The 20,672-nt window shown below is 46.1% G+C and overlaps 3 protein-coding genes across 9 annotated transcripts; all 3 read left to right on the top strand.

Annotated features, from left to right (window-relative positions):
* The first annotated feature begins 536 nt into the window (after positions 1 to 536).
* On the top strand, positions 537 to 7,028 carry LOC103991338 (very-long-chain aldehyde decarbonylase GL1-8-like). Its single transcript, XM_009410755.3, has 7 exons — positions 537 to 695; positions 3,714 to 3,851; positions 5,294 to 5,439; positions 5,677 to 5,796; positions 5,867 to 6,079; positions 6,170 to 6,250; positions 6,597 to 7,028. The coding sequence occupies exons 1-7, from the start codon at positions 666 to 668 to the stop codon at positions 6,664 to 6,666; spliced, it is 798 nt and encodes a 265-aa protein (XP_009409030.2). The 5' UTR covers positions 537 to 665; the 3' UTR covers positions 6,667 to 7,028.
* A 1,167-nt stretch (positions 7,029 to 8,195) lies between these two features.
* On the top strand, positions 8,196 to 10,542 carry LOC135678594 (AT-hook motif nuclear-localized protein 23-like). 7 transcript variants are annotated; one of them, XM_065191564.1, is made up of 3 exons: positions 8,196 to 8,589; positions 8,775 to 8,869; positions 8,958 to 10,542. In XM_065191564.1, exon 3 carries the CDS (start codon positions 9,010 to 9,012, stop codon positions 9,964 to 9,966), a length of 957 nt encoding a protein of 318 aa, XP_065047636.1. In that variant the 5' UTR covers positions 8,196 to 8,589; positions 8,775 to 8,869; positions 8,958 to 9,009; the 3' UTR covers positions 9,967 to 10,542. The 7 variants fall into 7 exon arrangements, with proteins under 7 accessions (XP_065047636.1, XP_065047634.1, XP_065047632.1 ...); XM_065191562.1 differs by having other exon boundaries at positions 8,722 to 8,869; XM_065191560.1 differs by having other exon boundaries at positions 8,707 to 8,869.
* A 540-nt stretch (positions 10,543 to 11,082) lies between these two features.
* On the top strand, positions 11,083 to 13,489 carry LOC135678593 (L-type lectin-domain containing receptor kinase SIT2-like). The gene has a single exon (XM_065191558.1). The coding sequence runs from the start codon at positions 11,217 to 11,219 to the stop codon at positions 13,176 to 13,178; it is 1,962 nt and encodes a 653-aa protein (XP_065047630.1). The 5' UTR covers positions 11,083 to 11,216; the 3' UTR covers positions 13,179 to 13,489.
* Positions 13,490 to 20,672: the final 7,183 nt, after the last annotated feature.

The following is a 20,672-nucleotide window of genomic DNA, read 5'->3' as shown; positions in this document are numbered from 1 at the left end:
AAAGCAGTACTCTTCTGGAGTGGCAATGGTTTGCCCATTCAGCCATTGGGTCCCATCAACCCTTTCCAATGTTCAGCTGACACCGAGTCAATTAAACTAAAGCCTGATACCCTCCACTCTACAACCAACTAAGCGAGACCTGTAAAGAAGAAGCGAAAACAAATTATGAGTCGTGGGGCTTCACTAACATGCCTCCATGTCGGATCCGATAATTCAAAGTCCGGATCCGCAACTCAACAACGGTCCTCGTGTTATCAAATTCGGATATGGATCACAAGCGGGCACGATCCGAATCCGATCCAGCGACACCCGTTTGCCGTGGGTTTATCAAAGCAAAGCACGTCGTGCGAGGGGCGGTCACCACACATCACCCCCGGCCCCCCACGAAAGAAAAATCATGTCCGGCTTCCACGTGTCGGAGCCGCAATGGTTCTTGGGTTTTCGTTGAATGAAGGAACGAGTAGGATTCCCGGGTTTGTGGTGTCGCGGACGCTTGCGTCTAATCAGGTAACCTCCAAAAAGACCACCACGGGGGGGTGACAGACTGTCGATCTATTTGATTTGTGGTGTGCCTCCGCCTTCGCTTCCGCCTCCTCCGCCTCCACCTCTTCTTATTCGCCTTCCATCTCGCTTCGACGTCGCCAGCGATCGCGCCCTGCTCCGCCATGGCCTCTCCGCTCGAATCGTGCTGGCTGGTACTCTCCCTCTCTCCCCCTAATGTCGTGCTTCGGATCAGTTTCGAAACGGAGGCCGAGGGCGGTTTCGTTTGTTCGAGCGCCTGTTATCTTTGAACTTCGAGCTAACCACGAGGACTCGTTGGTTGAGTAGGTTGTAATCACGATCTAGTTCGTCGTTGTGGTTCTTTCACCTCTGGATTGTGCTTTGGCGTCGCTCAACATGCCGATCGAGGCATTGTGTAGGTAAATGGTCATGTGTCACATTGCCGTGAGGCTTGACGTGATAATAAGCACGAGAACACGTTTTTCCAGCCCAATTTCTTTTTCCTTTGCGAACTTCATTTCGTCACCTTGTCAGATGATCTGTTGGGGATTTGTGGTGGGGGATTTTTAGCCATTGGTTCGGGGGTTACGGCTTTCCAGCTTGAAATGTGACCCAAATGCATACCGTTTTGGAGTTAAGTTTTCAAAGCGGTTCTTCCTGATAGGGATTTGACCCGCCACTCCAAGAACACGATGCTCCTCTGGTCTTGTTATGAATTCACTTTGCTCATCGTAGGCTTCGCTTGAAATCTTATGATCGATTTGAACGTGGGCCACTAGTTCTTGCGATAAAATATAACGTTTTTAGTATAGTGATGTTCTCTGTTTATAGTCTATTATTAGGGATCGAAAATGAAGCTAGCAGGATGATGCGAACACTTGCTTGTTAGTTAAAACCAGAATGATTGGTGATCATTATGGTTCCATCTAACATACATGATGTAGAAGCTATATGGACTTGTTCTAGTGAGACCCTTTGAATTCTCTGCTTAACTTTTGATGTTGAGGGATCATTATGTTCTGGCTCTTACAGCTACCATGTCGGTGATTTAATGTAAAATATGATTCAGCCACCGAACAATTTGATGTTGCATGTTCATGGAATGATGAATGTTGCATGTTCATGGAATGATGATTGATGATCAGAAAAGACTGGCAAGACTGAGGAGCAATATATATGCTCAAACATTTAGATCCTTTTACTTGCGAAATGTAGCCCTTTTCATTAAGGAACTGCACAAATTAACCAATCTACAACTTTTTTTCTTATCTCGCCCTAAGCTTTAGTGCGGCGTCTTAAGTAGGGTTGTTGTTTCAAGTATGCCGTGTTGGGTTGCCAACAACACCTTTATGCTTTCCTGCTCCAGCTATTTGCTAGAAGCTGTTCTGCAGAGCTTTGTTGCTAACACTCAGGAAGAGGATGCCACTACTGTTGCATGATGACCAGCATCTTATAGTTGTTGGAATGTCAAAAGCCCAAGAGAAAATTGAAATTATTGGAATTATACTTAACTTCATCATTGTTGGCTAGAAAAAACAAACACCTTTGTTTTGGATGCATTGATGAGAAACTAACAAGCAATTATTGGTCAATTTTCTTGAAATCTATTAATACTTAAGAAATCATTTTGGATTCTAGAACACAAAGCTAAAGACCGAATAAATGGTACTATGTCACTCTCACTATTATCTGTGCATTACCTTGAGGTGGGTTTATTTGCTTTGTTGTTGTTAAATTTGAATAATTTCTTTTTTTATCTCTTTCCCGGAACTCAATTAATTAGATTTTGATACTTTCATTGACAAAACTCTAAAGTAATAGTGCTTGAGAAAAGTGAGATACATGTGCTTTACCTGCAGGCATGCTTTGAGGAACTAATGTCCTCTAGTGCTTTATTTGCAAGAATGCAATCCTTACAGCATTAGCATAAAAACTTAATATTCATAATTGTGATAAGTTGTTGGTGCTCTGTTCTACTTATAACCATGGTATACAATTTCGAATGGTACCGCTTGGTACGGACGGTATGTACCGATCCAACGATATACTGGTACGCGGACTGCTCGCTACCGGACGGACCGTGCTACAGTAAGAGGAAGAAATATTTAAAATTGCTCAATAAGCCTTGGTGTACCGATCGGTATGCCCTGGTATACCGCTCGGTATGCTGATACCGTATCATACCGAGCCAACCTCGAAACACCGGTATGATATGGTATTACATACCTTGCTTATAACTACCGTAATCCTCAAAACATGTAAGAGCTTTTGTATGTAATTTGATGAAACAAGAGCCTAATCTGAATAATTACTGGAGCTGTCAGAAATCTTTAATGTCAGTAACAGGTAAAACTTGCTATTTTGTAAGCATGTACAATTCAAACAATTCAAATAAGCATGTACCGTGCTACAGTAAGAGGAAGAAATATTTAAAATTGCTCAATAAGCCTTGGTGTACCGATCGGTATGCCCTGGTATACCGCTCGGTATGCTGATACCGTATCATACCGAGCCAACCTCGAAACACCGGTATGATATGGTATTACATACCTTGCTTATAACTACCGTAATCCTCAAAACTTGTAAGAGCTTTTGTATGTAATTTGATGAAACAAGAGCCTAATCTGAATAATTACTGGAGCTGTCAGAAATCTTTAATGTCAGTAACAGGTAAAACTTGCTATTTTGTAAGCATGTACAATTCAAATAATTCAGGGCTTTAACTCATAGTTGATATTTTGACACCCACAGATCATTTAGTTCTTATGAATTCAAGACATGACCTGTACAAGTTGTTTAAAGTAATTGATGAGGTGCTTTTAAAATTAGTTGCCTTAGAAACTCTTCAGGCAAAACACATACTAATAAGAAGTGTGTCAACCTTTGTGAATGTGGCATTTGAGTTTGCATTATTGCTTATAATACTATGCTGCTTGGATTTAATTATCATCTTTCATATTTGTCACGTCGACAGTTAACATGTCCATATTGAATTTGTTTGCCAGTAGTAACAAGTGAATTATGACATCATCTTCCATAAATTGGCTGGCTAGCTTGTGAGCACATAGGTTTGGCCTTTTTTAATATAAAGAGGGTATTTTCTCTTTTCACTGATGAAAATAGAGAATCTCTGGCTTTCATTTAAGAATCTCAACTATTGCTCTTTGACTTGTGTAGTCTATATTTAATGAGTCTTGTTCTCTGTTATGCAGTATCTCATCACTCATTTCAGCGAGTTCCAGTTGGCGACTGTCGGCACTTTCTTAATTCATGAAAGTGTCTTTTTCTTATCTGGACTTCCATCTATATACTTTGAGAGGTCAGGGCTTTTCAGCAAATATAAAATTCAGGTTGGTCAGCCTAAAATACAGAGATGTATTTCGTTCTTTTAATTTTTGGCTTTGCTACCTGTCATTTGTGCAAATTCACATTTATGAATTCATGTTCAGCCTACTTGTGACATCCTCATTTGGCACTGGGCCTTCTTAATTGTCAGCATTGATAAATGTGTATGGTTTTACCAAGCCTTTCTTTTTAAACTATTTGATCATCGTTGCTTTTGTGTGAAGCAGTGATTTAAAAAGCGCTAGGTGCCAAAAGGCGCTAAGGTCCAAAAACGTCCGAGGCGCTAGACGCTCGCCCGAGCGAAGTGAGGCGCTAAAATATAAAAATATATAATATAATTAATAAATATAATTATTTAAAAATTTAAATAAAAATATGTTATTAAATAAATCTAATAGATACAAATACTATTACTAGTATACAGTATACTGTTAACAGTATACTATCGAAAGAGGAGAAGAGTGTAAGGGAAGAGTCGGAAGACCGATGGTGTTGACTAAGAAGAGCGGGAGCTGCAGCTGCGAGCTACGACAGTGGCAGTGGCAGCAGCGACAGCAGGAGTGGCAAGCGGCGACCGTGGCAACGGCAGTAGCGAGCAACGGGAGTGGGAGCAGGAGCGGGAGCAGCAAGCAAAGACAGTGGCAAAGGTAGTAGCGAGTAGCAGCAGCGGCAACGACAAGCGGAGACAGTGGCAACAATAGCAACGAGCAGCGGCAGCAAGAGCGGCGACAACGAGAGCGGTGAGTAGCGGCAGCGATGACAGTAGCGTGAACGGCGAATAGGGTTAGGGTTGGGGAAGTCACGTTGATATCGGTGCTTTAATTGGTTCGATTGAACCAACTAAAGTACCAGAGACCGATCCAGACCTCAAACGCTGGTTCAGTTGCTTGGTTTAACCCAAGCGCTCGCCCGAAGCGCCCGAAAATGAAGCGAGCACCCAGGCGATGCCTCTTTGTAGCGCACCGCCTGAAAATGAAGCGAGGCGCTTGGGCCTCGCCTCGCCCGAGCACCTAGGCGAGCGCCCGAGTGCCTTTTTAAATCACTGGTGTGAAGTATCCTTATTTTAGTGACAACGAAATTTTAGATATAACCAAGGCCTACATTGATGTCCATGACTAAATAATTATGCTTTATATTCTGGTAGTATCATGTTCTATAAGACTTGTATTTATGCGACTAAAGGCAACTGTGAGTTATATGCAATTCATGGACTTGTTTCATGGTTCCTCAGATATGCTCTTACCTGAATTGTACCAGTTTTCTTCTGATTTACCAGCACTAAAATATACATGCCATAAATGTAAATGTTCCACATGCTTTGATCTCTCCAAGTTTTGTTGCCATTATAAGATATATTCAAGAAAAGAATATTTTGTTTCTATCAGTTAGCCATTGCCTTTTTGCTTGAACGCCACATCTTGGTGAGCTACTTGCCTTACGTTTTCAGAAAAAGAACAATACTCCAGAAGGGCGAGAGAAATGTATTGTGCGTCTTATCCTGTACCATGTATGTGTCAACTTACCAGTTATGCTCATCTCTTATCCTACATTCAGATTCATGGGGCTGAGAAGCAGTCTTCCGTTGCCTCACTGGTATATTGTTATCTTCTCTTTAAAATGCTTTGGAATAATATTTGAATGTTAAAGCTACAATTGCAACCCAGCTTCACACACTTACATATGTTAGATAGGAGTACAAGTTTAAAAATATTAATTCAAACTAAAAGTTTGACTGATGGAACATGGTCAATATAATATATCTAGCTTTCGTGCTTTCCTGTCTGAAGCTTTTGCTTGTAACTCTTTTTTTTCTTTTTTTTTTTTCTGTAGGACTGTCATCGTATCTCAAATTATTTTTTACTTCATCTTGGAGGATTTTGTATTCTACTGGGGACACAGGATTCTGCACACCAAATGGCTATACAAGCATGTTCATAGTGTCCATCATGAGTAAGTATGATGGCTTCTGTAGATATTTGTTTATGATTTCTTTCATTTATCAATGATTTTATTTTTGTAGATATGCTACACCTTTTGGACTGACTTCTGAGTACGCCCATCCTGCTGAAATCCTTTTCCTTGGATTTGCCACAATTATTGGTCCAGCTTTAACTGGTCCTCACCTGTTTACTCTTTGGTTATGGATGATATTGAGAGTCTTGGAGACGGTAGAGGCTCACAGTGGGTACCATTTCCCATGGAGCCCCTCAAACTTTGTGCCTTTATATGGAGGGTGAGTTACATCACGTTATCAGTGTGCTTGCAATAATACCATCTTGTGTCGTGCGATGTTAATTTACTGATTGTTGATTGCTTGTTGCAGTTCTGATTTTCATGACTTCCATCACCGTGTGCTTTATACAAAGTCGGGCAATTATGCATCGACTTTCGTTTACATGGACTGGTGAGTGATATCTTGTTTCTATGTACATGTTCATTGCCTCAATTGAAGCAAATTAGGCAGCTCTGCAACAACTAAACTTGCCATATCAAAATAATTCATAACAATCATATCATGGGTGAATTAGTAATATGTGGCAGTGCATCAGAGATGTCTTCTTATTAGCCTCTCTTAATTGATAACCATCTGGATTTTTTTTATCTTCACGTTTAAAAGATTTTATCACTTTTGGTCTATCAAATCTGTGGTTACTGTTTTCAGCTGACACAGCATATTTTCAGATTAATGTGGTTATTATTAGTTATGGAATCATCACCCCGATATCTAACATTTCCACGTTATCTGTCAGGTTGTTTGGCACCGATCAAGGTTATCGGAAGCTGAAGGCCCTCGAGGAAGTAGAAGGAAAGAAATACTAAGCACCAAGAAATATCTATTCTGACATCCTAAGCCTATCTGAAGCATCATCTGAAGTTTGGTGTCTCCTCTTCTATGTCTGGATGGCACAGAGATGATCTTCCAATTGTAGTAAGGACTTGTAAACCTCGTGCCTTTTCCACCCCAAAAGGATGAATCCTCTTGTGGGCATCCTCTCTCTTTGATCACTGAAGTTAGCCGAGTAGAGGTTGGGTTGTGAAACAGCTTCTATTTGAATGGTTATATTCAAAGTATTTGGAAGTGTCATATGAGACATCAGTTTGACATTTGCATTAATCAGGCATGTAACAATGGGTCAAAATTCAGTTTAAGGTACATATTGTTATTTCCTTTTTATCCATTAGTGATCAGAGTCAAATATATTCTAAAATGGTGATGTTTTGAAAGATCTTTTTTGTTAAGTTCTACATGTAGTATGAATCCAATGATGAACACCTAATTCAACTTCAACTTTTTAACTGACCTATTACAGACCATTTGAAACACAGCCAACAATAACAAGTTACTCTTTACATAATAATTCAACACTAACATAAATTGCATTATTTATGGTTTAATAGAAAGCATTTGGCAAAGTCATCCATTTTGGCCTGACATGAGCCATGTGGTCACAGCGGATAGCAACTTTCGCAGAATCCAATATACAAATCGATTCAATTTGTTCTTGTATGGTACAATTGAAAAGTACAAGTGGCCAGATGATGAACTCAAATCATGCTCGTTCATCCCCTGTCCCACCACTTTCTTGGTGCCTACCTTTTCCCCTCATCAAGTACAACATTTTCTTTCAACATGCATGCCATGTACATGAATACTCCACTGCCGGCACACCATTTCAAGGCCTGTCCACATGTATAGCCCTCTGTGCGGGGTACGATCCTTCGTTCGCAGCTACGTAGCTCTCTGTGGCACGAAATTTGAGGTGGAGCTCTGTCACGGCGAGTGGAGAACAAACGTATATGCCGGTCAACTTCCATAAGAAAGCCATGCAAACAGTGACGCCACGCGTGGCATAGGGGTACCCAACTCGCCTAACCGCCCTGTTATCGGAGGGACCGATGGACCAGAAAGCGGGTCCCGCATGGGCCCTCACAGCTGTCGTATGTGTATGCATGCTTGGTGTGTCGACGGAGAGCATGACGAGGCACCGCCGTAGGCCCACCGCTGCCTGAGATAAGAAGACTGTGAGGCGAGTGGGTAACCCGTCGAGGGTGGGTGGGAACGCTGTTGTCGATGTAAGCCTAACAGCAGCGCGGGCAGGTTTTGACCGGCCCGGTCCAAATTGGCAGACCGCGATGAATTGATTAGAAGCTGCTTGGTCCAGCCAAATTGGCCGTCAAATCGCTCGGCCCGGTCGTGGAGAGCAGACTCCTCGAGGGATATATATATATATATATATATATAGCGAGGAAGGACACGACAGATGTCTTATCTCCGACGCCATGATTACGGGATGGGCGCGCAACACGTACTGCTCTCCTGGCTTAAGAAACGGTGATTGAGGTTTTTGTCCGACACCACCAGCCGCTGTAGAGGAGGTGGAAGTCTCCCTCTCCCTCTCTCTCTCTCTCTCTCTCTCTCTGACCTTTGGGTACAGGATACTGTGTCGAGACTGGAGACATTGACGTGCTCCCACTCTCCTCCCACTTTCTCATGCGCACGTTATTACCCCACACGAACCCATGGATCACCTCTCTCACCCTCTCCACCCTCGAACCCGACGGCCAATCCTTCCTCGTCGACTAAGTGATGTCGCAGAGCAACCGGTGAGCCGATATAGCGCAAAGAAGAAGCTAGAGGAAGAGGGAGGGATAACCGTGCTGCACGTCTCTCTTCTTTCTCTAATGGGGCAAGATAACGACAGCTAATCGAGCAGCTGCAGCAGCATAAGGAGTCTCTTTCTGGTGAGACCACCACCTGTATCTGAAGCCTGTCGAGCCGCCCTTCTTGAACCTGTGGATCATCTGGCTCCTCTTTGGGAACCTTCATTACCGCAACTGGTTTAGTTCTTTATGTTGTAGGTGGCGATCTTGCAGTTGTTTGTGAGGAGTTTCTGCGTTCTTATTCTTGGTCGCCGTCATGTCACCAGATCCGATTGAAGCAACCAAACGAGGAAGGATGGAAGCAAAGAGAACAAAGCGCTGATTGATCTGCATGATTATTATAAGGAGAGATCTGTAAAGGGTGGGTGTAATGATGGAGGAATCTTTATGATATGAATAACCACCCGAGTTCGTCTCTACACACTCTCCTTCTTCTTCTTGTGATGCAGACTGCAATTGGCGGCAGAGCTGGCGAACCGTTGGTGGACCGGAGCTGTGGAGATGGGCAGGGTCGACCCTGGGGTCACGTCCGCGACCTCGGTCCCTCCCGTCCATCTCCGCAACCTCAACCGCGCCGACGACGTCCCCAGTCACCACTTCAACAGAAGAGACCGAGAGGCCGGCGCCGCTGCCACGACTACCACCGTCAGCAGCGGCAGCAACAACCACCCCAACGACGACGAAGGCAATGCCGACGACTCCGCCGGTGGCCTCGAGATGGTCGAGGCCGGATCTGCCGGCGCGCCGACGGGTACCGCCTGTCGCCGCCCCCGTGGCCGTCCGCCTGGGTCCAAGAACAAACCGAAGCCACCCGTGATCATCACGCGGGAGAACCCCAACGCGCTCCGCTCGCACGTCCTCGAGATCTCGAGCGGGGCCGACGTCATGGACGCCATGGCCACCTTCGCCCGCCGGAGGCAGCGTGGCGTGTTCATCCTGAGCGGCAGCGGGGTCGTCACCGACGTCACGCTCCGCCAGCCCGAGGCGCCGCCGGGGGTCATCACCCTCCCCGGCCGCTTCGACATCCTCTCTCTTTCCGGGGCGTTCCTTCCGGCGCCGTCGCCACCAGGGGCCACGGGCCTAACAGTCTACCTATCCGGCGGCCAAGGGCAGGTGGTGGGCGGCAATGTCATCGGCGAATTAGTCGCGTCAGGGCCGGTGATGGTGATCGCAGCCACCTTCTCGAACGCAATATATGAGAGGTTACCGCTCGACGACGAAGAGCCAGCGGCGGCAGGCGCTATGCCTGGCACAGAGGGAATTCAGCTTCAGCAGAGCCCGGGAGTAAGTGAAGGCGGCGGTCGGCCGTCCTCGCGGCAGCCACATGCAGGGTTGGATCCGTCGTCGATGCCGCTGTACAATCTGCCGCTGGATCTTCCACCAAATGGCCAGACGCCCCACGAGGTTTTCGGCGCCTGGGCCTCTGCTGCAGCTCCTCGGCCGCCATCATCCTACTAAGTCTCCTCCCTTCTACTTGTGCTCCTGCCGTTTCGTGCGACGGTGATGTGCTCGTTCATCATCTTCATGTTCTCCTTCCTCTGTAAACATATTTACTACTTGCAGGTCGATCGATTTCTTTTCTTTGTCAGTACAAATCACTGCCAAACACAGACTAAAATGTGGAAATCATAGGTCCAGCAGATTGCTTCGGTCTCAGGTTTCGGGAGAAGTCAGTGGGTATGGAAATCATAGTCATTCATGATGACTATGGGCCATGGCGAAACCAAACCAGTACCATTTAGTCCCTCCCATCTCTTTCTGCCCATCTGTCATGGAAGATGCTGTTTGTCTTCCATGAGCTGACTCCTTGAATTCAAGGAAAGTTTCAGATGGCCTGTTAATTGCATGATATCCATCCAACTCGTTGCAGTCATTCATGATGGTCGCTGCTGGACACAGGGTCCCAACCTGAGGCCCGCAGGGCCGGCCTCTCTCTGTAGGAGGCCCACAAATCCGGCCCGTGGAGCACTAGTTAGTATCTTGATCTCCTTGTGGCAATCAGAGACGGTCTTTTTGCTCCACAACTCGACAACCTTATCATTAAAGCTAATCGACATCACGTGGTCTTCACTTATTGTGGCCGTCTCATCCTCTCTTTAAATAAAGCACACATCTTCATCAAGTCAACGTCAGGAAATATATCCCTCTTGTGTTTTAGCTTCATTCTTCTTATTTCTTTCAGCCGTATATAGACTCCTCAACCATGGTCTTTTCCAATGCCCTCGCCTCCAAGGACTCACGCGGAGGACACAACTATTGTGGTCGTTGGCAGTTGGAATGACGTCTCCTCGTTACCGTGCTCACCCCGGACGTCGGGTCTCACGCACATCGACACGGCTCACCTTCCCGGTGAAAAAGCTCCCACACGTACTCACCAAAAACCCACTGTAGGTCCCACGCAACAAACGCAGGGACCCATCTACGGACTCCACAATAAATACTGTCTCCACAATGAATGCGAGTCCGGAGAAGGTCAACGTCGGCGACTCTCGTCGACCTCACATGTTAAAGTTGGGCCGACATATCTACCGCGAGACTTCATGTCGCTTTCTGCAGTAAAGATCTCTGCGAGTTGGGGAGTTAAAAACGTCGCTTTGCAGTTACTTTCCATGACCATAACCTGTACATACAGGATACGACGAGAGGAGAGGCCACAAGGCGAGTAACTTGGTCTTCACTCTGCTCCTGTTGCAGGTCCGACACCAGCCATGCTTCTTCCCGGGATCCTCACTGTTATCCTTCTCGCCGAGCTCGCGGCTTCCTCCGACGGTAACTTCACCTTCAACGGATTCAGCGGCGCGAACCTGACCCTCAACGGCTTCGCGGCGATCACCTCCGAAGGCCTCCTGTGTCTGACGAACGACACGCAGCAAGTGATCGGCCACGCTTTCTACCCCTTCCGACTCCGCTTCGGTAAGCCTCCGTCCTTCTCGAGTACCTTCGTGTTCGCCATCAAACCCACTTTCCCCCACACGAGCGGCCATGGAATTGCTTTTGTCCTCTCCCCCTCGAAGGAGCTCCGTGGGTCTCTGCCCAGCCAACATCTCGGCCTCTTCGCGGACACCGGCAGCGCCAGAGACCATATCGTCGCTGTGGAGCTCGACACGGTCGAGAACGTGGAGTTTAAGGACATCAACAACAACCATGTCGGGATCGATGTTAACAGCTTGGTATCGGTGAACTCGACGCCGGCGGCTTACTATGACACCAAGGAAGGCGTGGTCAAGGGGCTCCAGCTGATCAGTGGAGAGCCGATGCAGGTTTGGGTTGATTTCAGTGGCGAGGACATGCGATTCGATGTTGCAGTGGCTCCTCTCCGTGAATCCAAACCCAAGGCTCCACTTGTGTCCTCGAGGTTTAATCTCTCGTCGGTCATCTCGGATACGATGTACGTGGGCTTCTCTGCGTCCACAGGTGCGGCTACCGGATCCCATTACATTCTGGGATGGAGCTTTAGCCTCGACGGAGACGCTTCACCACTTGATCTCTCTGCTCTTCCTCGACTCCCTGGTTCGCCAAAGAAGAAATCGGTAGTCTTGGTCATTTCGTTGCCTGTAGCCGCAGTGCTTCTGCTGGTAGTCGCCATGGTCATCGTCGTCTTGTACCTCAGGAGAAGGAAGAAATTTGCAGAGGTCCTCGAGGATTGGGAGCATGAATTCGGACCTCATAGGTTTCACTACAAGGATCTGTACCGAGCGACCAAAGGGTTCGACGACGAGAACCTGCTTGGCGCGGGAGGCTTCGGTCGGGTTTACCGCGGCGTGCTGTCGAAATCCAAGATCGAGATTGCTGTCAAGAAGATCTCCCATGAGTCGAAGCAGGGAATGCGGGAGTTCATCTCGGAGATCGTGAGCGTGGGCCGGCTACGGCACCGGAACCTTGTGCAGCTGCTGGGATACTGCCGGCGCCACGGCGAGCTGCTCCTGGTGTACGATTACATGGCAAACGGCAGCCTGGATCGGTTCCTCTTCGACGGGAATCAGGCACCGCTGAATTGGTCTCAGAGGTTTCACATCATCAAAGGAGTGGCGGCAGGGCTCCTATACCTGCACGAAGGATGGGAGCAAGTAGTGATTCATCGAGACATCAAGGCCGGCAACATTCTCCTCGACAGCGAGCTCAACGGGAAGTTGGGAGACTTCGGGCTAGCGAGACTGTACGATCACGGGACGAATTCGCAGACCACCCACATCGTCGGCACATTGGGTTATCTTGCTCCGGAGCTCAGCAGGACGGGGAAGGCCACCACACACACCGACGTGTACGCCTTCGGCGCCTTCCTGCTGGAGGTCGCCTGCGGGAAAAGGCCGCTGCAGCTGGACGCGCCAGGGCTGGTGGATTTCGTGCTCGAGTGCTGGAAGATGAGTACGATACTGGAGGCGAGAGACCCGAAGCTGGGGGACGAGTACACGGCGAAGGAGATGGAGCTGGTGCTGCAGCTTGGGCTGGTCTGCTCACACCCAGACCCCATGTTCAGGCCGAGCATGAAGCAGGTGGTGCAGATCTTGGAAGGCGACGCTCCCTTGACTGTGTCACCGGACAGCATGATCAGCTGCCTCTCCGCGCGACAGTACGATGAATCGTTCGATCATCTCGTCTTGTCGTATCCGTCGAGTTCGGCTGCTACGCATGTGTTACACTCATCGCCGTTGTTCTCTGCTACTCGCTGATGGTTCTTGCTGATGAAGCCTTGTAGATTTGGTGTTTAGATGTCCTTTTAGAATTGGATGGAAGAGGATGTTCATCTTTTGTTTCGACTCTGCTACTCTCCCTCTCTCTCTCTCTCTCTCTCTCTCTCTCTCTCTCTCTCTCTCGCTCTCTCTCCATGTGATGGTATTTCTGGACAACTGGCTTTCCTTTGTTTCCTACCTTTCTCTTGTGTTGGACAGACAATGAGCTGGAATTATCATACCTGCAGTTTGTTTTATCCCCCATGGAATGATAGATCTGGTTGTCTTATGAGACAACTTTCTTGGCTCTATGATGTTGAAATTGATATTTGGAGCTCATGTATTAACAATGGCATCTCAGATTTTACCATATCATTTCAATCAAGCCCAAAGAGATCTCAATTTTCATGAGGATCATAATTTACAAGTCCTGCAGAATCTCAAGAACCATTCAAAGGGTAGCAGCTCATGCTGTTGTTTTTCTGATATGATAACTGTGTCATTGATTACAGAGAGAGTGTCAAAGTTTACAGGAGAGGAGAAAGAGGATGAATCGATTGCATTTGAAAATTGTACATCATCACATACAAATCCCATAATCAAATAAAAGAAGAAACAGAAGTAAAGAGAGAAACATCGAGCAGACTTTTCTTCCTTTGTGGGGCAGTATTCTTATTTCCAACCCAGCAGCTTGCACATACCTAAATAGATCAAGAGGGACTCAAAATTAGCATCGGTTAGCTATACAGTTTCAGTTTCATCCCCGTGCCGGCACAAGGGATTCACCTCTCTGCAGTAGAAAACAACATTGCAAACTTGTTTTGATAGGTCAAAGTGAAAAGAAAAATGTGAAATTTTAAGAAGCTCCTGCATGTCTAAAAAGAATCACCTATGTCCTGTGCATGTCTAATATTTGTGTTGAGAAGGCATAGCTTTCTTGAAAGCAAAACCTTTCGAGAATCCATAGGAAGCCATTCCAGTTACAGTATGAAATATATGAATTGAAAGAAACAATAAAGGAAATCAATGCACTAACCTCCAGCTACAATGAGTTCTCCACATGGGGAACTACATGCTTCCTGTAAATATATTTTTTAAGGGTATTCAAGTGGATCTTTATTTGCAAGCCGATCAGCTCTCGTTGCTGATCATCCTGAGTCTCTAATACTTTCTGTGCAATGTAGTTAGCAAACTGGTCTTTCATCATAGACCGCCACCACCCATGAAGAGAAATAAAGGACAAAGAATGCAAGTCAATTAGACTGTCTTGTAGCTACTCAACTCAATTATCAACCAAAAAACGAAGTACCAAGAAAGAGATACTGCCCTCGGAATGTCTAACAATGAATTCAGGTTTTGAAGATCATTCAGATTCAAACTTGGAGCTTTCTACTAATGATGCACTGATATGTCAAGTGTTAAGAGGAATATGTTATATCCTCTACAAACATAAGATATCAGACATAGGTACAAAATCCAGCATGTTCGGAGCACAAATATGGCAAACATATTAAAGTATCCATATTCCATAGATACAAAGGTATTTCAGCCCAAAATACAAATTTGCATCTGACAGCATTCTGAGAAGTTTATCAAAAGGTCTCTTGAGATAATAAAGGTTTTTCAGTCCAAAATACAAATTTGCATCCGACAGCTTTCTGAGAAGTTTATCAAAAGGTCTCTTGGTTTATCACATGTATTTGGTTCATGGGGTTTGATGCAGGGCAGCCGTGCAGCAGATATAAGAAGAAACATAATGTGAATGGAAGAATGATGGTCTTTTATATGGACAAAAAAATTCAAGGATTACAGAAACATTTCCAGTGGCATGCAATTTGAATTTTTCTTATTGGCATAGGCTACCGATAAGAACAATATGTTTACCTTGTTGATTTCTGACAGGAACAATATGGAACCTACAAAGCATCCACGAGCTGTCATAGACCGCATCCATGTGTCACAGTCACCATCATTTATGTGTCTGCACATCATTTATATAAACATGGGTTAAGGATGTCATCTTTCAGACTCTCTGCTCTCTCATCTAACTTATATTACCATCTTCATAAATTGCCTTAGCTTGTGGTCCTTGGTAATGATCCAGACAGGCTCTGAATGCTAGATCAAATCGTCCATGTTTTGCAGCAACAATTTTCATATCATTTTTCAAGCACATGACTAGATAAAAATATGCTCACTTACCAGGCATTGACAATCTATTTCAATACATGAGATTTGCTGTTCACTAATTGGACTAATTATCAAAGAAGCAACTTGTCATCTAGAATCAAGTTTCAAGCCAAGCATCATTTTCGAATTCTAGCAAGATGCTTAAGGTGACATTTTCCATGTTTCATATAACTATACCCCAAAAATATCGCCAAAAATCGAGTAGCATGCAACTCGAAACATTTCCGTAGAAACAAATATAAAAACCGCATCCTTCATTCTTTTAGATTTTGTGCATGGGTGCTAATTTTCGGTTTGATCTGACCAACCAACCTTGTCCAACCACAAAAAAGAGTTCGACACATTTGACTGAACTGCGTCTAACATTAGATTTATATTTACAAATTTCAATCAGACACGGGTTCGCGTGTTCGAACACCCCTATGAGATAGGTAGTTCTAAACTATTCTTTTTATGAGAACCTGGACTGGCTTGACATGTTTTATAACTTTGATTAAGATATCTGGTCAAAATTGACAGGGATTTAATCGATCAAAAACACAGATCTATGCAAGTTGTCTCAACACGACATATCTGGATATCGATCGAGGTAGGTCATGAAGGGAAACCAAGTTCAGATTCGAACAAGCTATAATGTAGATACCTGAGCTAGATCTAGCACTTCACATTACATCTTAATTCTGTTTGACACCGGACTAATCTTTTGCCACAGCTACTTGTAATTCTCCAACTTAATTAGTCAGGCAGATAGGACAATGCCGAAGCGAATAACAAACGATACCAAAGCCACACTCCAGAATAATTTGCACACTTCATCTGAGGATCTCTGTCTGTTCAAGAAAGGAGAACTTTCCAAAGAGATAGGACAGCAAGTTGAGCTATCACTGTGCAATTATAGCATAAGTAGAACATTTAGGCTAAAGTATCATCTGTAAACTAAATGCATATTACGAACAGGTTATTGCTTTGGATTGAGGATTACCTGAACAACGTCAACAAAGCTCCTCTTCCTCCTCGCAGTTGGTTTTCTTTGAATCCTCGATCCCTGCCCATAACGGAGATCCCCACCTGAAGCCTCTGCGTGGATCTCCAGTCCTCCTCGGAGAGCACCGGTGGCGGCAGCCGAGAGTTGAGATTCACGTGCTAGTGGCGGTAGGAGACACATGCCGGATTGGATAGGAGTTCCTGCCCTGTTGAAAACCCATTTCCGTTCTTTACCGCCGGAAAATCTGAAATGCCGGACGCGACCTGGCGCCCAGATATCCCTCCCATGGCGGTGAGAGAGCCCTCGACCGTGGGTGGAGCGGAGCCATTGCGGAAAATACTGAGCTCCCTCTCTCGATCCCTCCCCTTTTGCCTCCTGCTGCCGGTCATCGGTGGGCTCCCGGTGACCATTCCAAGAACACAAAAGGAAGATAAAACATGAAAAAGGAAGAGCAAGAAAGCGCAACTTTGGCAGCTCCGATCCTCAAGAACTACAAAATAGCGAGGTTTCCGCCAAAAAGATCGAATCTTTCAACATTAAAAGGGAGAGCAGTCACATCATTCCCCGACCGAGGACCCAAAATTCCTAGCTCGAACGCAGAAAACACGAACACATTTTCTCCGCTAATCCGAGAAATGATAGCAAAAAGATGCGATCATTGCAGCTCCGCCGATCCTTCCTTCATTTCTCGTCGGGAAACCCGTTCTCGTGACTCCGACCCGCCACCGGAAACTGCAATGGACAGAGCCGGGGGATGAATTAGAACAAGAGAAACGATATGGACCGTCGGATGAGCACACGGACGGCGTAGATCGTTCGATGCTCCTTGAGCCCTCGGTGGTTTTATTACATAGCATTAAATAATTGAAGGAGGATCGGAATATTCTCGCACATCTATTAATATCTTAAACATTAGTATATCAGATCCATTAATTTGATGATGATGATGATGATGACCATATATCTTATGGTGGCATACATCACATCCATTTATCAAAAACGATATATTTGGATTAATGTCTTAAAAATATTTTTATATAATTTTATCAAACATACTGCATTCACATTAAAAAAATATTACTTCTTTATCTTTGTGTGGGAGAGAAATATACATTTCATGGGAAACAAAATGATTTGTTCTCTCTCTGTCCATCCCTCGGCCGATCTCTATCTCTATCTCCTTCAAATATAGAGTAACAAAAAGAATAAAAATGCTGTGGACAAGGAAGCTGTTTCTCTCTCATCCTCTCTGTCTCTACCTCTTCCTCCTCGGACGACAGTGAAGGCCGACTCCAAGACAGAAGACGACGTGGGCATGCGCCGTCACGGGTAGTCCCTCCAGCAGATGAGCATGGTGACGCAGCGGCGCATGATGTAGAACCTCGCCCGCTGCTCCTTCACTAGGCTCGCGCACCGGCTGGAGAACGACTGCCCTGCCCTCGCCGCCGCGCTGCTGCTGCTGTTCCCCCGCCCCTCCCGCATGCTCGCTGACCCTTTCCACGAGAGGCCGCCGCCCTCTCTCCTGCTCCCCTTCTTGGACAGCTTCCACTTCTCATCCATGTACAGCTCCATCTCCAGATCTCACCACCACCAAACTTTGCCGTCTCCCTCCCAGGTTTTATATAGAAGGGCCGAAGAGAACGAAGAGAGAGAATGAAGCAGACTGGAGAGAAGAAAAGATGCAGCGAACACGGAAGAAGCCAAGCTGGTTGGGAAAGTGGGATTAGTCTGATATATATTTATAGAGGAGAGGAAGAAGGGGGTGTAACTTCGGGTCCTTCATGTCTCCACCCACAGACCCACACCTCCACCCACAGACCTTACCATTTGGTCCACCGATGGTGGAATCTAATGTTTTCCTTAAAGGAATCTGTTCCCGAGGCCAGCATCGGCGCTGCCTCCTCCTCATCCTAGTTTACTCCTCCGCCGAATCTCAGTCGGCTCTTTACTCAGTCAGAGGAGCTGCCGAGGCTAGAAAAGCCACACTTTTCGAGAAGACCGTGCTCCAATCTTCCTCATTATTTCCTTCTGCTGCTGCTGCATTACTGTGCTGAATCGCTATCGAGTTCGAATCTCAGATATTAGTTTTTCTTTCTTCCACAGAGCTCATGCATCACCACCGCCCACAGATCAGTGGCTGTGGTGCAGTCAAAGCAAGCAGAGGAAAAGGCTCTGCGTGTGCTGCTGCCCGAGGGGGCACCACTATCAAGCTTGAGCTTGAGGGTGTTTGAACTCACTGATAGTTTGCATTAAAACCAGTGCTCGTTCTCGGTGCGTCTGCAGTGGAAGCAAACGTCACAGCCTGGAAGCTACAGTAGAAGCGGTGGCGGTGCCTGACAGGCCGGGGAGGATCCAAAACGTTTCACTGCGAGCCTCGGTTGCATCAACAGTCGGTACTCATCTATGGCGTGATCAACTCGTTCTGTAATGGATGGATGTCGTACTTGGTGACCACCATTTCTATATGCATCATGTCCTTCATGCTCTCGATTTCTTCTTCCTCGCGATGGCAGCCATTCATGTGCAGTCAAAGACATTTTATTGATCTGAGACAAAAGAGTTAGGTCGGAGAAAAAGAGATGATGACAAGTCAGGTGTTACTTGAAGATGATCATGCAAATTATTGCTGAGATAGTGACGATTTAGATCGATCATTTTATTGATTTGAGAGGAGAATCTTAATGTCCTCGTTTGCCAGGTGTGGTCTCTGTCCTCGTCCGTTGGTCCCACATTGCCGGTCAACGGTCAAAGCAGATCCAGCCACCGTTCTCTGGAACAGTAGCTCATGTGGACGCAGGTCACGTGCATGGAGATGGAAAACATGCAGATGAGTCACTTCCATGTCTGTTCTTTTCTAACATCATCTTCCTCTTTCCTCGCCATACCATAATCTATCCATAAACATGGAGGAGAAGGACGTGAGTCACATGGACAACAGTTCATGTGCACCAGACACCACCATGCATGGTTTTTGCTCGACGGAATGCGGCAGTCAAAGATTTGTATGTGAACCGTTAATGACCCATACATACACCGTGGACGATGATGGGTTCAGGTTTACGCTGCACAGAACAAGTTGGGTAGATTAGATGGAGCAGGAAGAGTCGAGCAGTAGAAGTACTTTCGGGAGCATGTGATCACATGTCTTTTCATTTATTGGGCGAGCACAGCAGCAAACGACGAGCCTTTGACCGCTTGTTTCTTCGTCCTCATCTGCCTTGGAACGGCAGCGATGCATGTGGGTGGCGGAGACACGGCGCCGCCATGGAAGTCCGGTGGCTGTTTGCGCTCCACATGACTTCATGTGATCCTCGTGCACCAACCTACACTTCATCCCCGACGTTATCCTCCTCCTCCTCCTCCTCGTCCTCTCTGGCTGGACCAAAGCTTTTTGATGAGCCAAATAAGAGAGAGAATGGAGCTCTGATTCTTTCACTATTGTAGTACATCAACCTTCGGAAAGGACATGCTAATTAACTTTGTTTATGAGGATGCTCAAGTTCCCCAACTTCAAGAATCTCTTTAAGATAAACACATGATGCTCTTATTAGTACGATAGCAATATCAAATGTTTGTCTACTTTATCAGATGGTAAATATTGGCACCAACACAGTCCCAAAATCATTATATTAGGACAATGACAATGAAACATTTGTCTACTTCATCAAGTGACAAGTGCTCAAGCGGTCACTCTCAGAGTATCAGAACATTGGATGCCTCTTTAGTCTATTTCATTTTTCTTCTTTGGATATGACCTCATAAAAAATCTTGATAGTGTCATTGAGATCCAAGGCAGACATCCTTATCCCTGTGCTTCGATCTCCGTGTGTTATAATGAGTTCTTCGCCATCGTTTGCAGTCCAAGAACATCAATGGCAATGTATAAGCCTCGGAATTACTAGTATTACAAAGAGAGGAGCATTCTTGAATATAGATACAGAGGAACAGAGGACCTAACACTGAGCAAGCATCATATAGAGTACAACAGCAACATCTGCTATCTACAAGACTCCACCTTTGCCCCACCGGTGTCAAGCGCAGGCCTCCCTCCTGGGCGCCAGGGCAAAGAGGGCCTCGAGATCGGGCGGGTGGAAGTAGCCGTTCTTGGGCGGGTCTCTCCTCTTGCCGAATGCCACCGCGGGGGACTTCTTCCTGGGCGGCGGGGGGCACCGGGTCGCCGCGGGGATCCGACACTCCGCCCTCCTGGGCGTCTCCCACCCTCCTGTCTCCCGTTCCTCCGACGCCTCATCCCGCCGCTCTATCTTTATCTTCCGCAACCCCAGAATCGCCACCTCCATGTCGCTCGCCTGCTTCGAGGA

The sequence above is a fragment of the Musa acuminata genome, chromosome BXJ1-7, assembly GCF_036884655.1.
Source record: "Musa acuminata AAA Group cultivar baxijiao chromosome BXJ1-7, Cavendish_Baxijiao_AAA, whole genome shotgun sequence".
Classification (NCBI taxonomy): Eukaryota; Viridiplantae; Streptophyta; class Magnoliopsida; order Zingiberales; family Musaceae; genus Musa; species Musa acuminata.
This window is presented reverse-complemented; position numbering and strand designations above follow the sequence as displayed.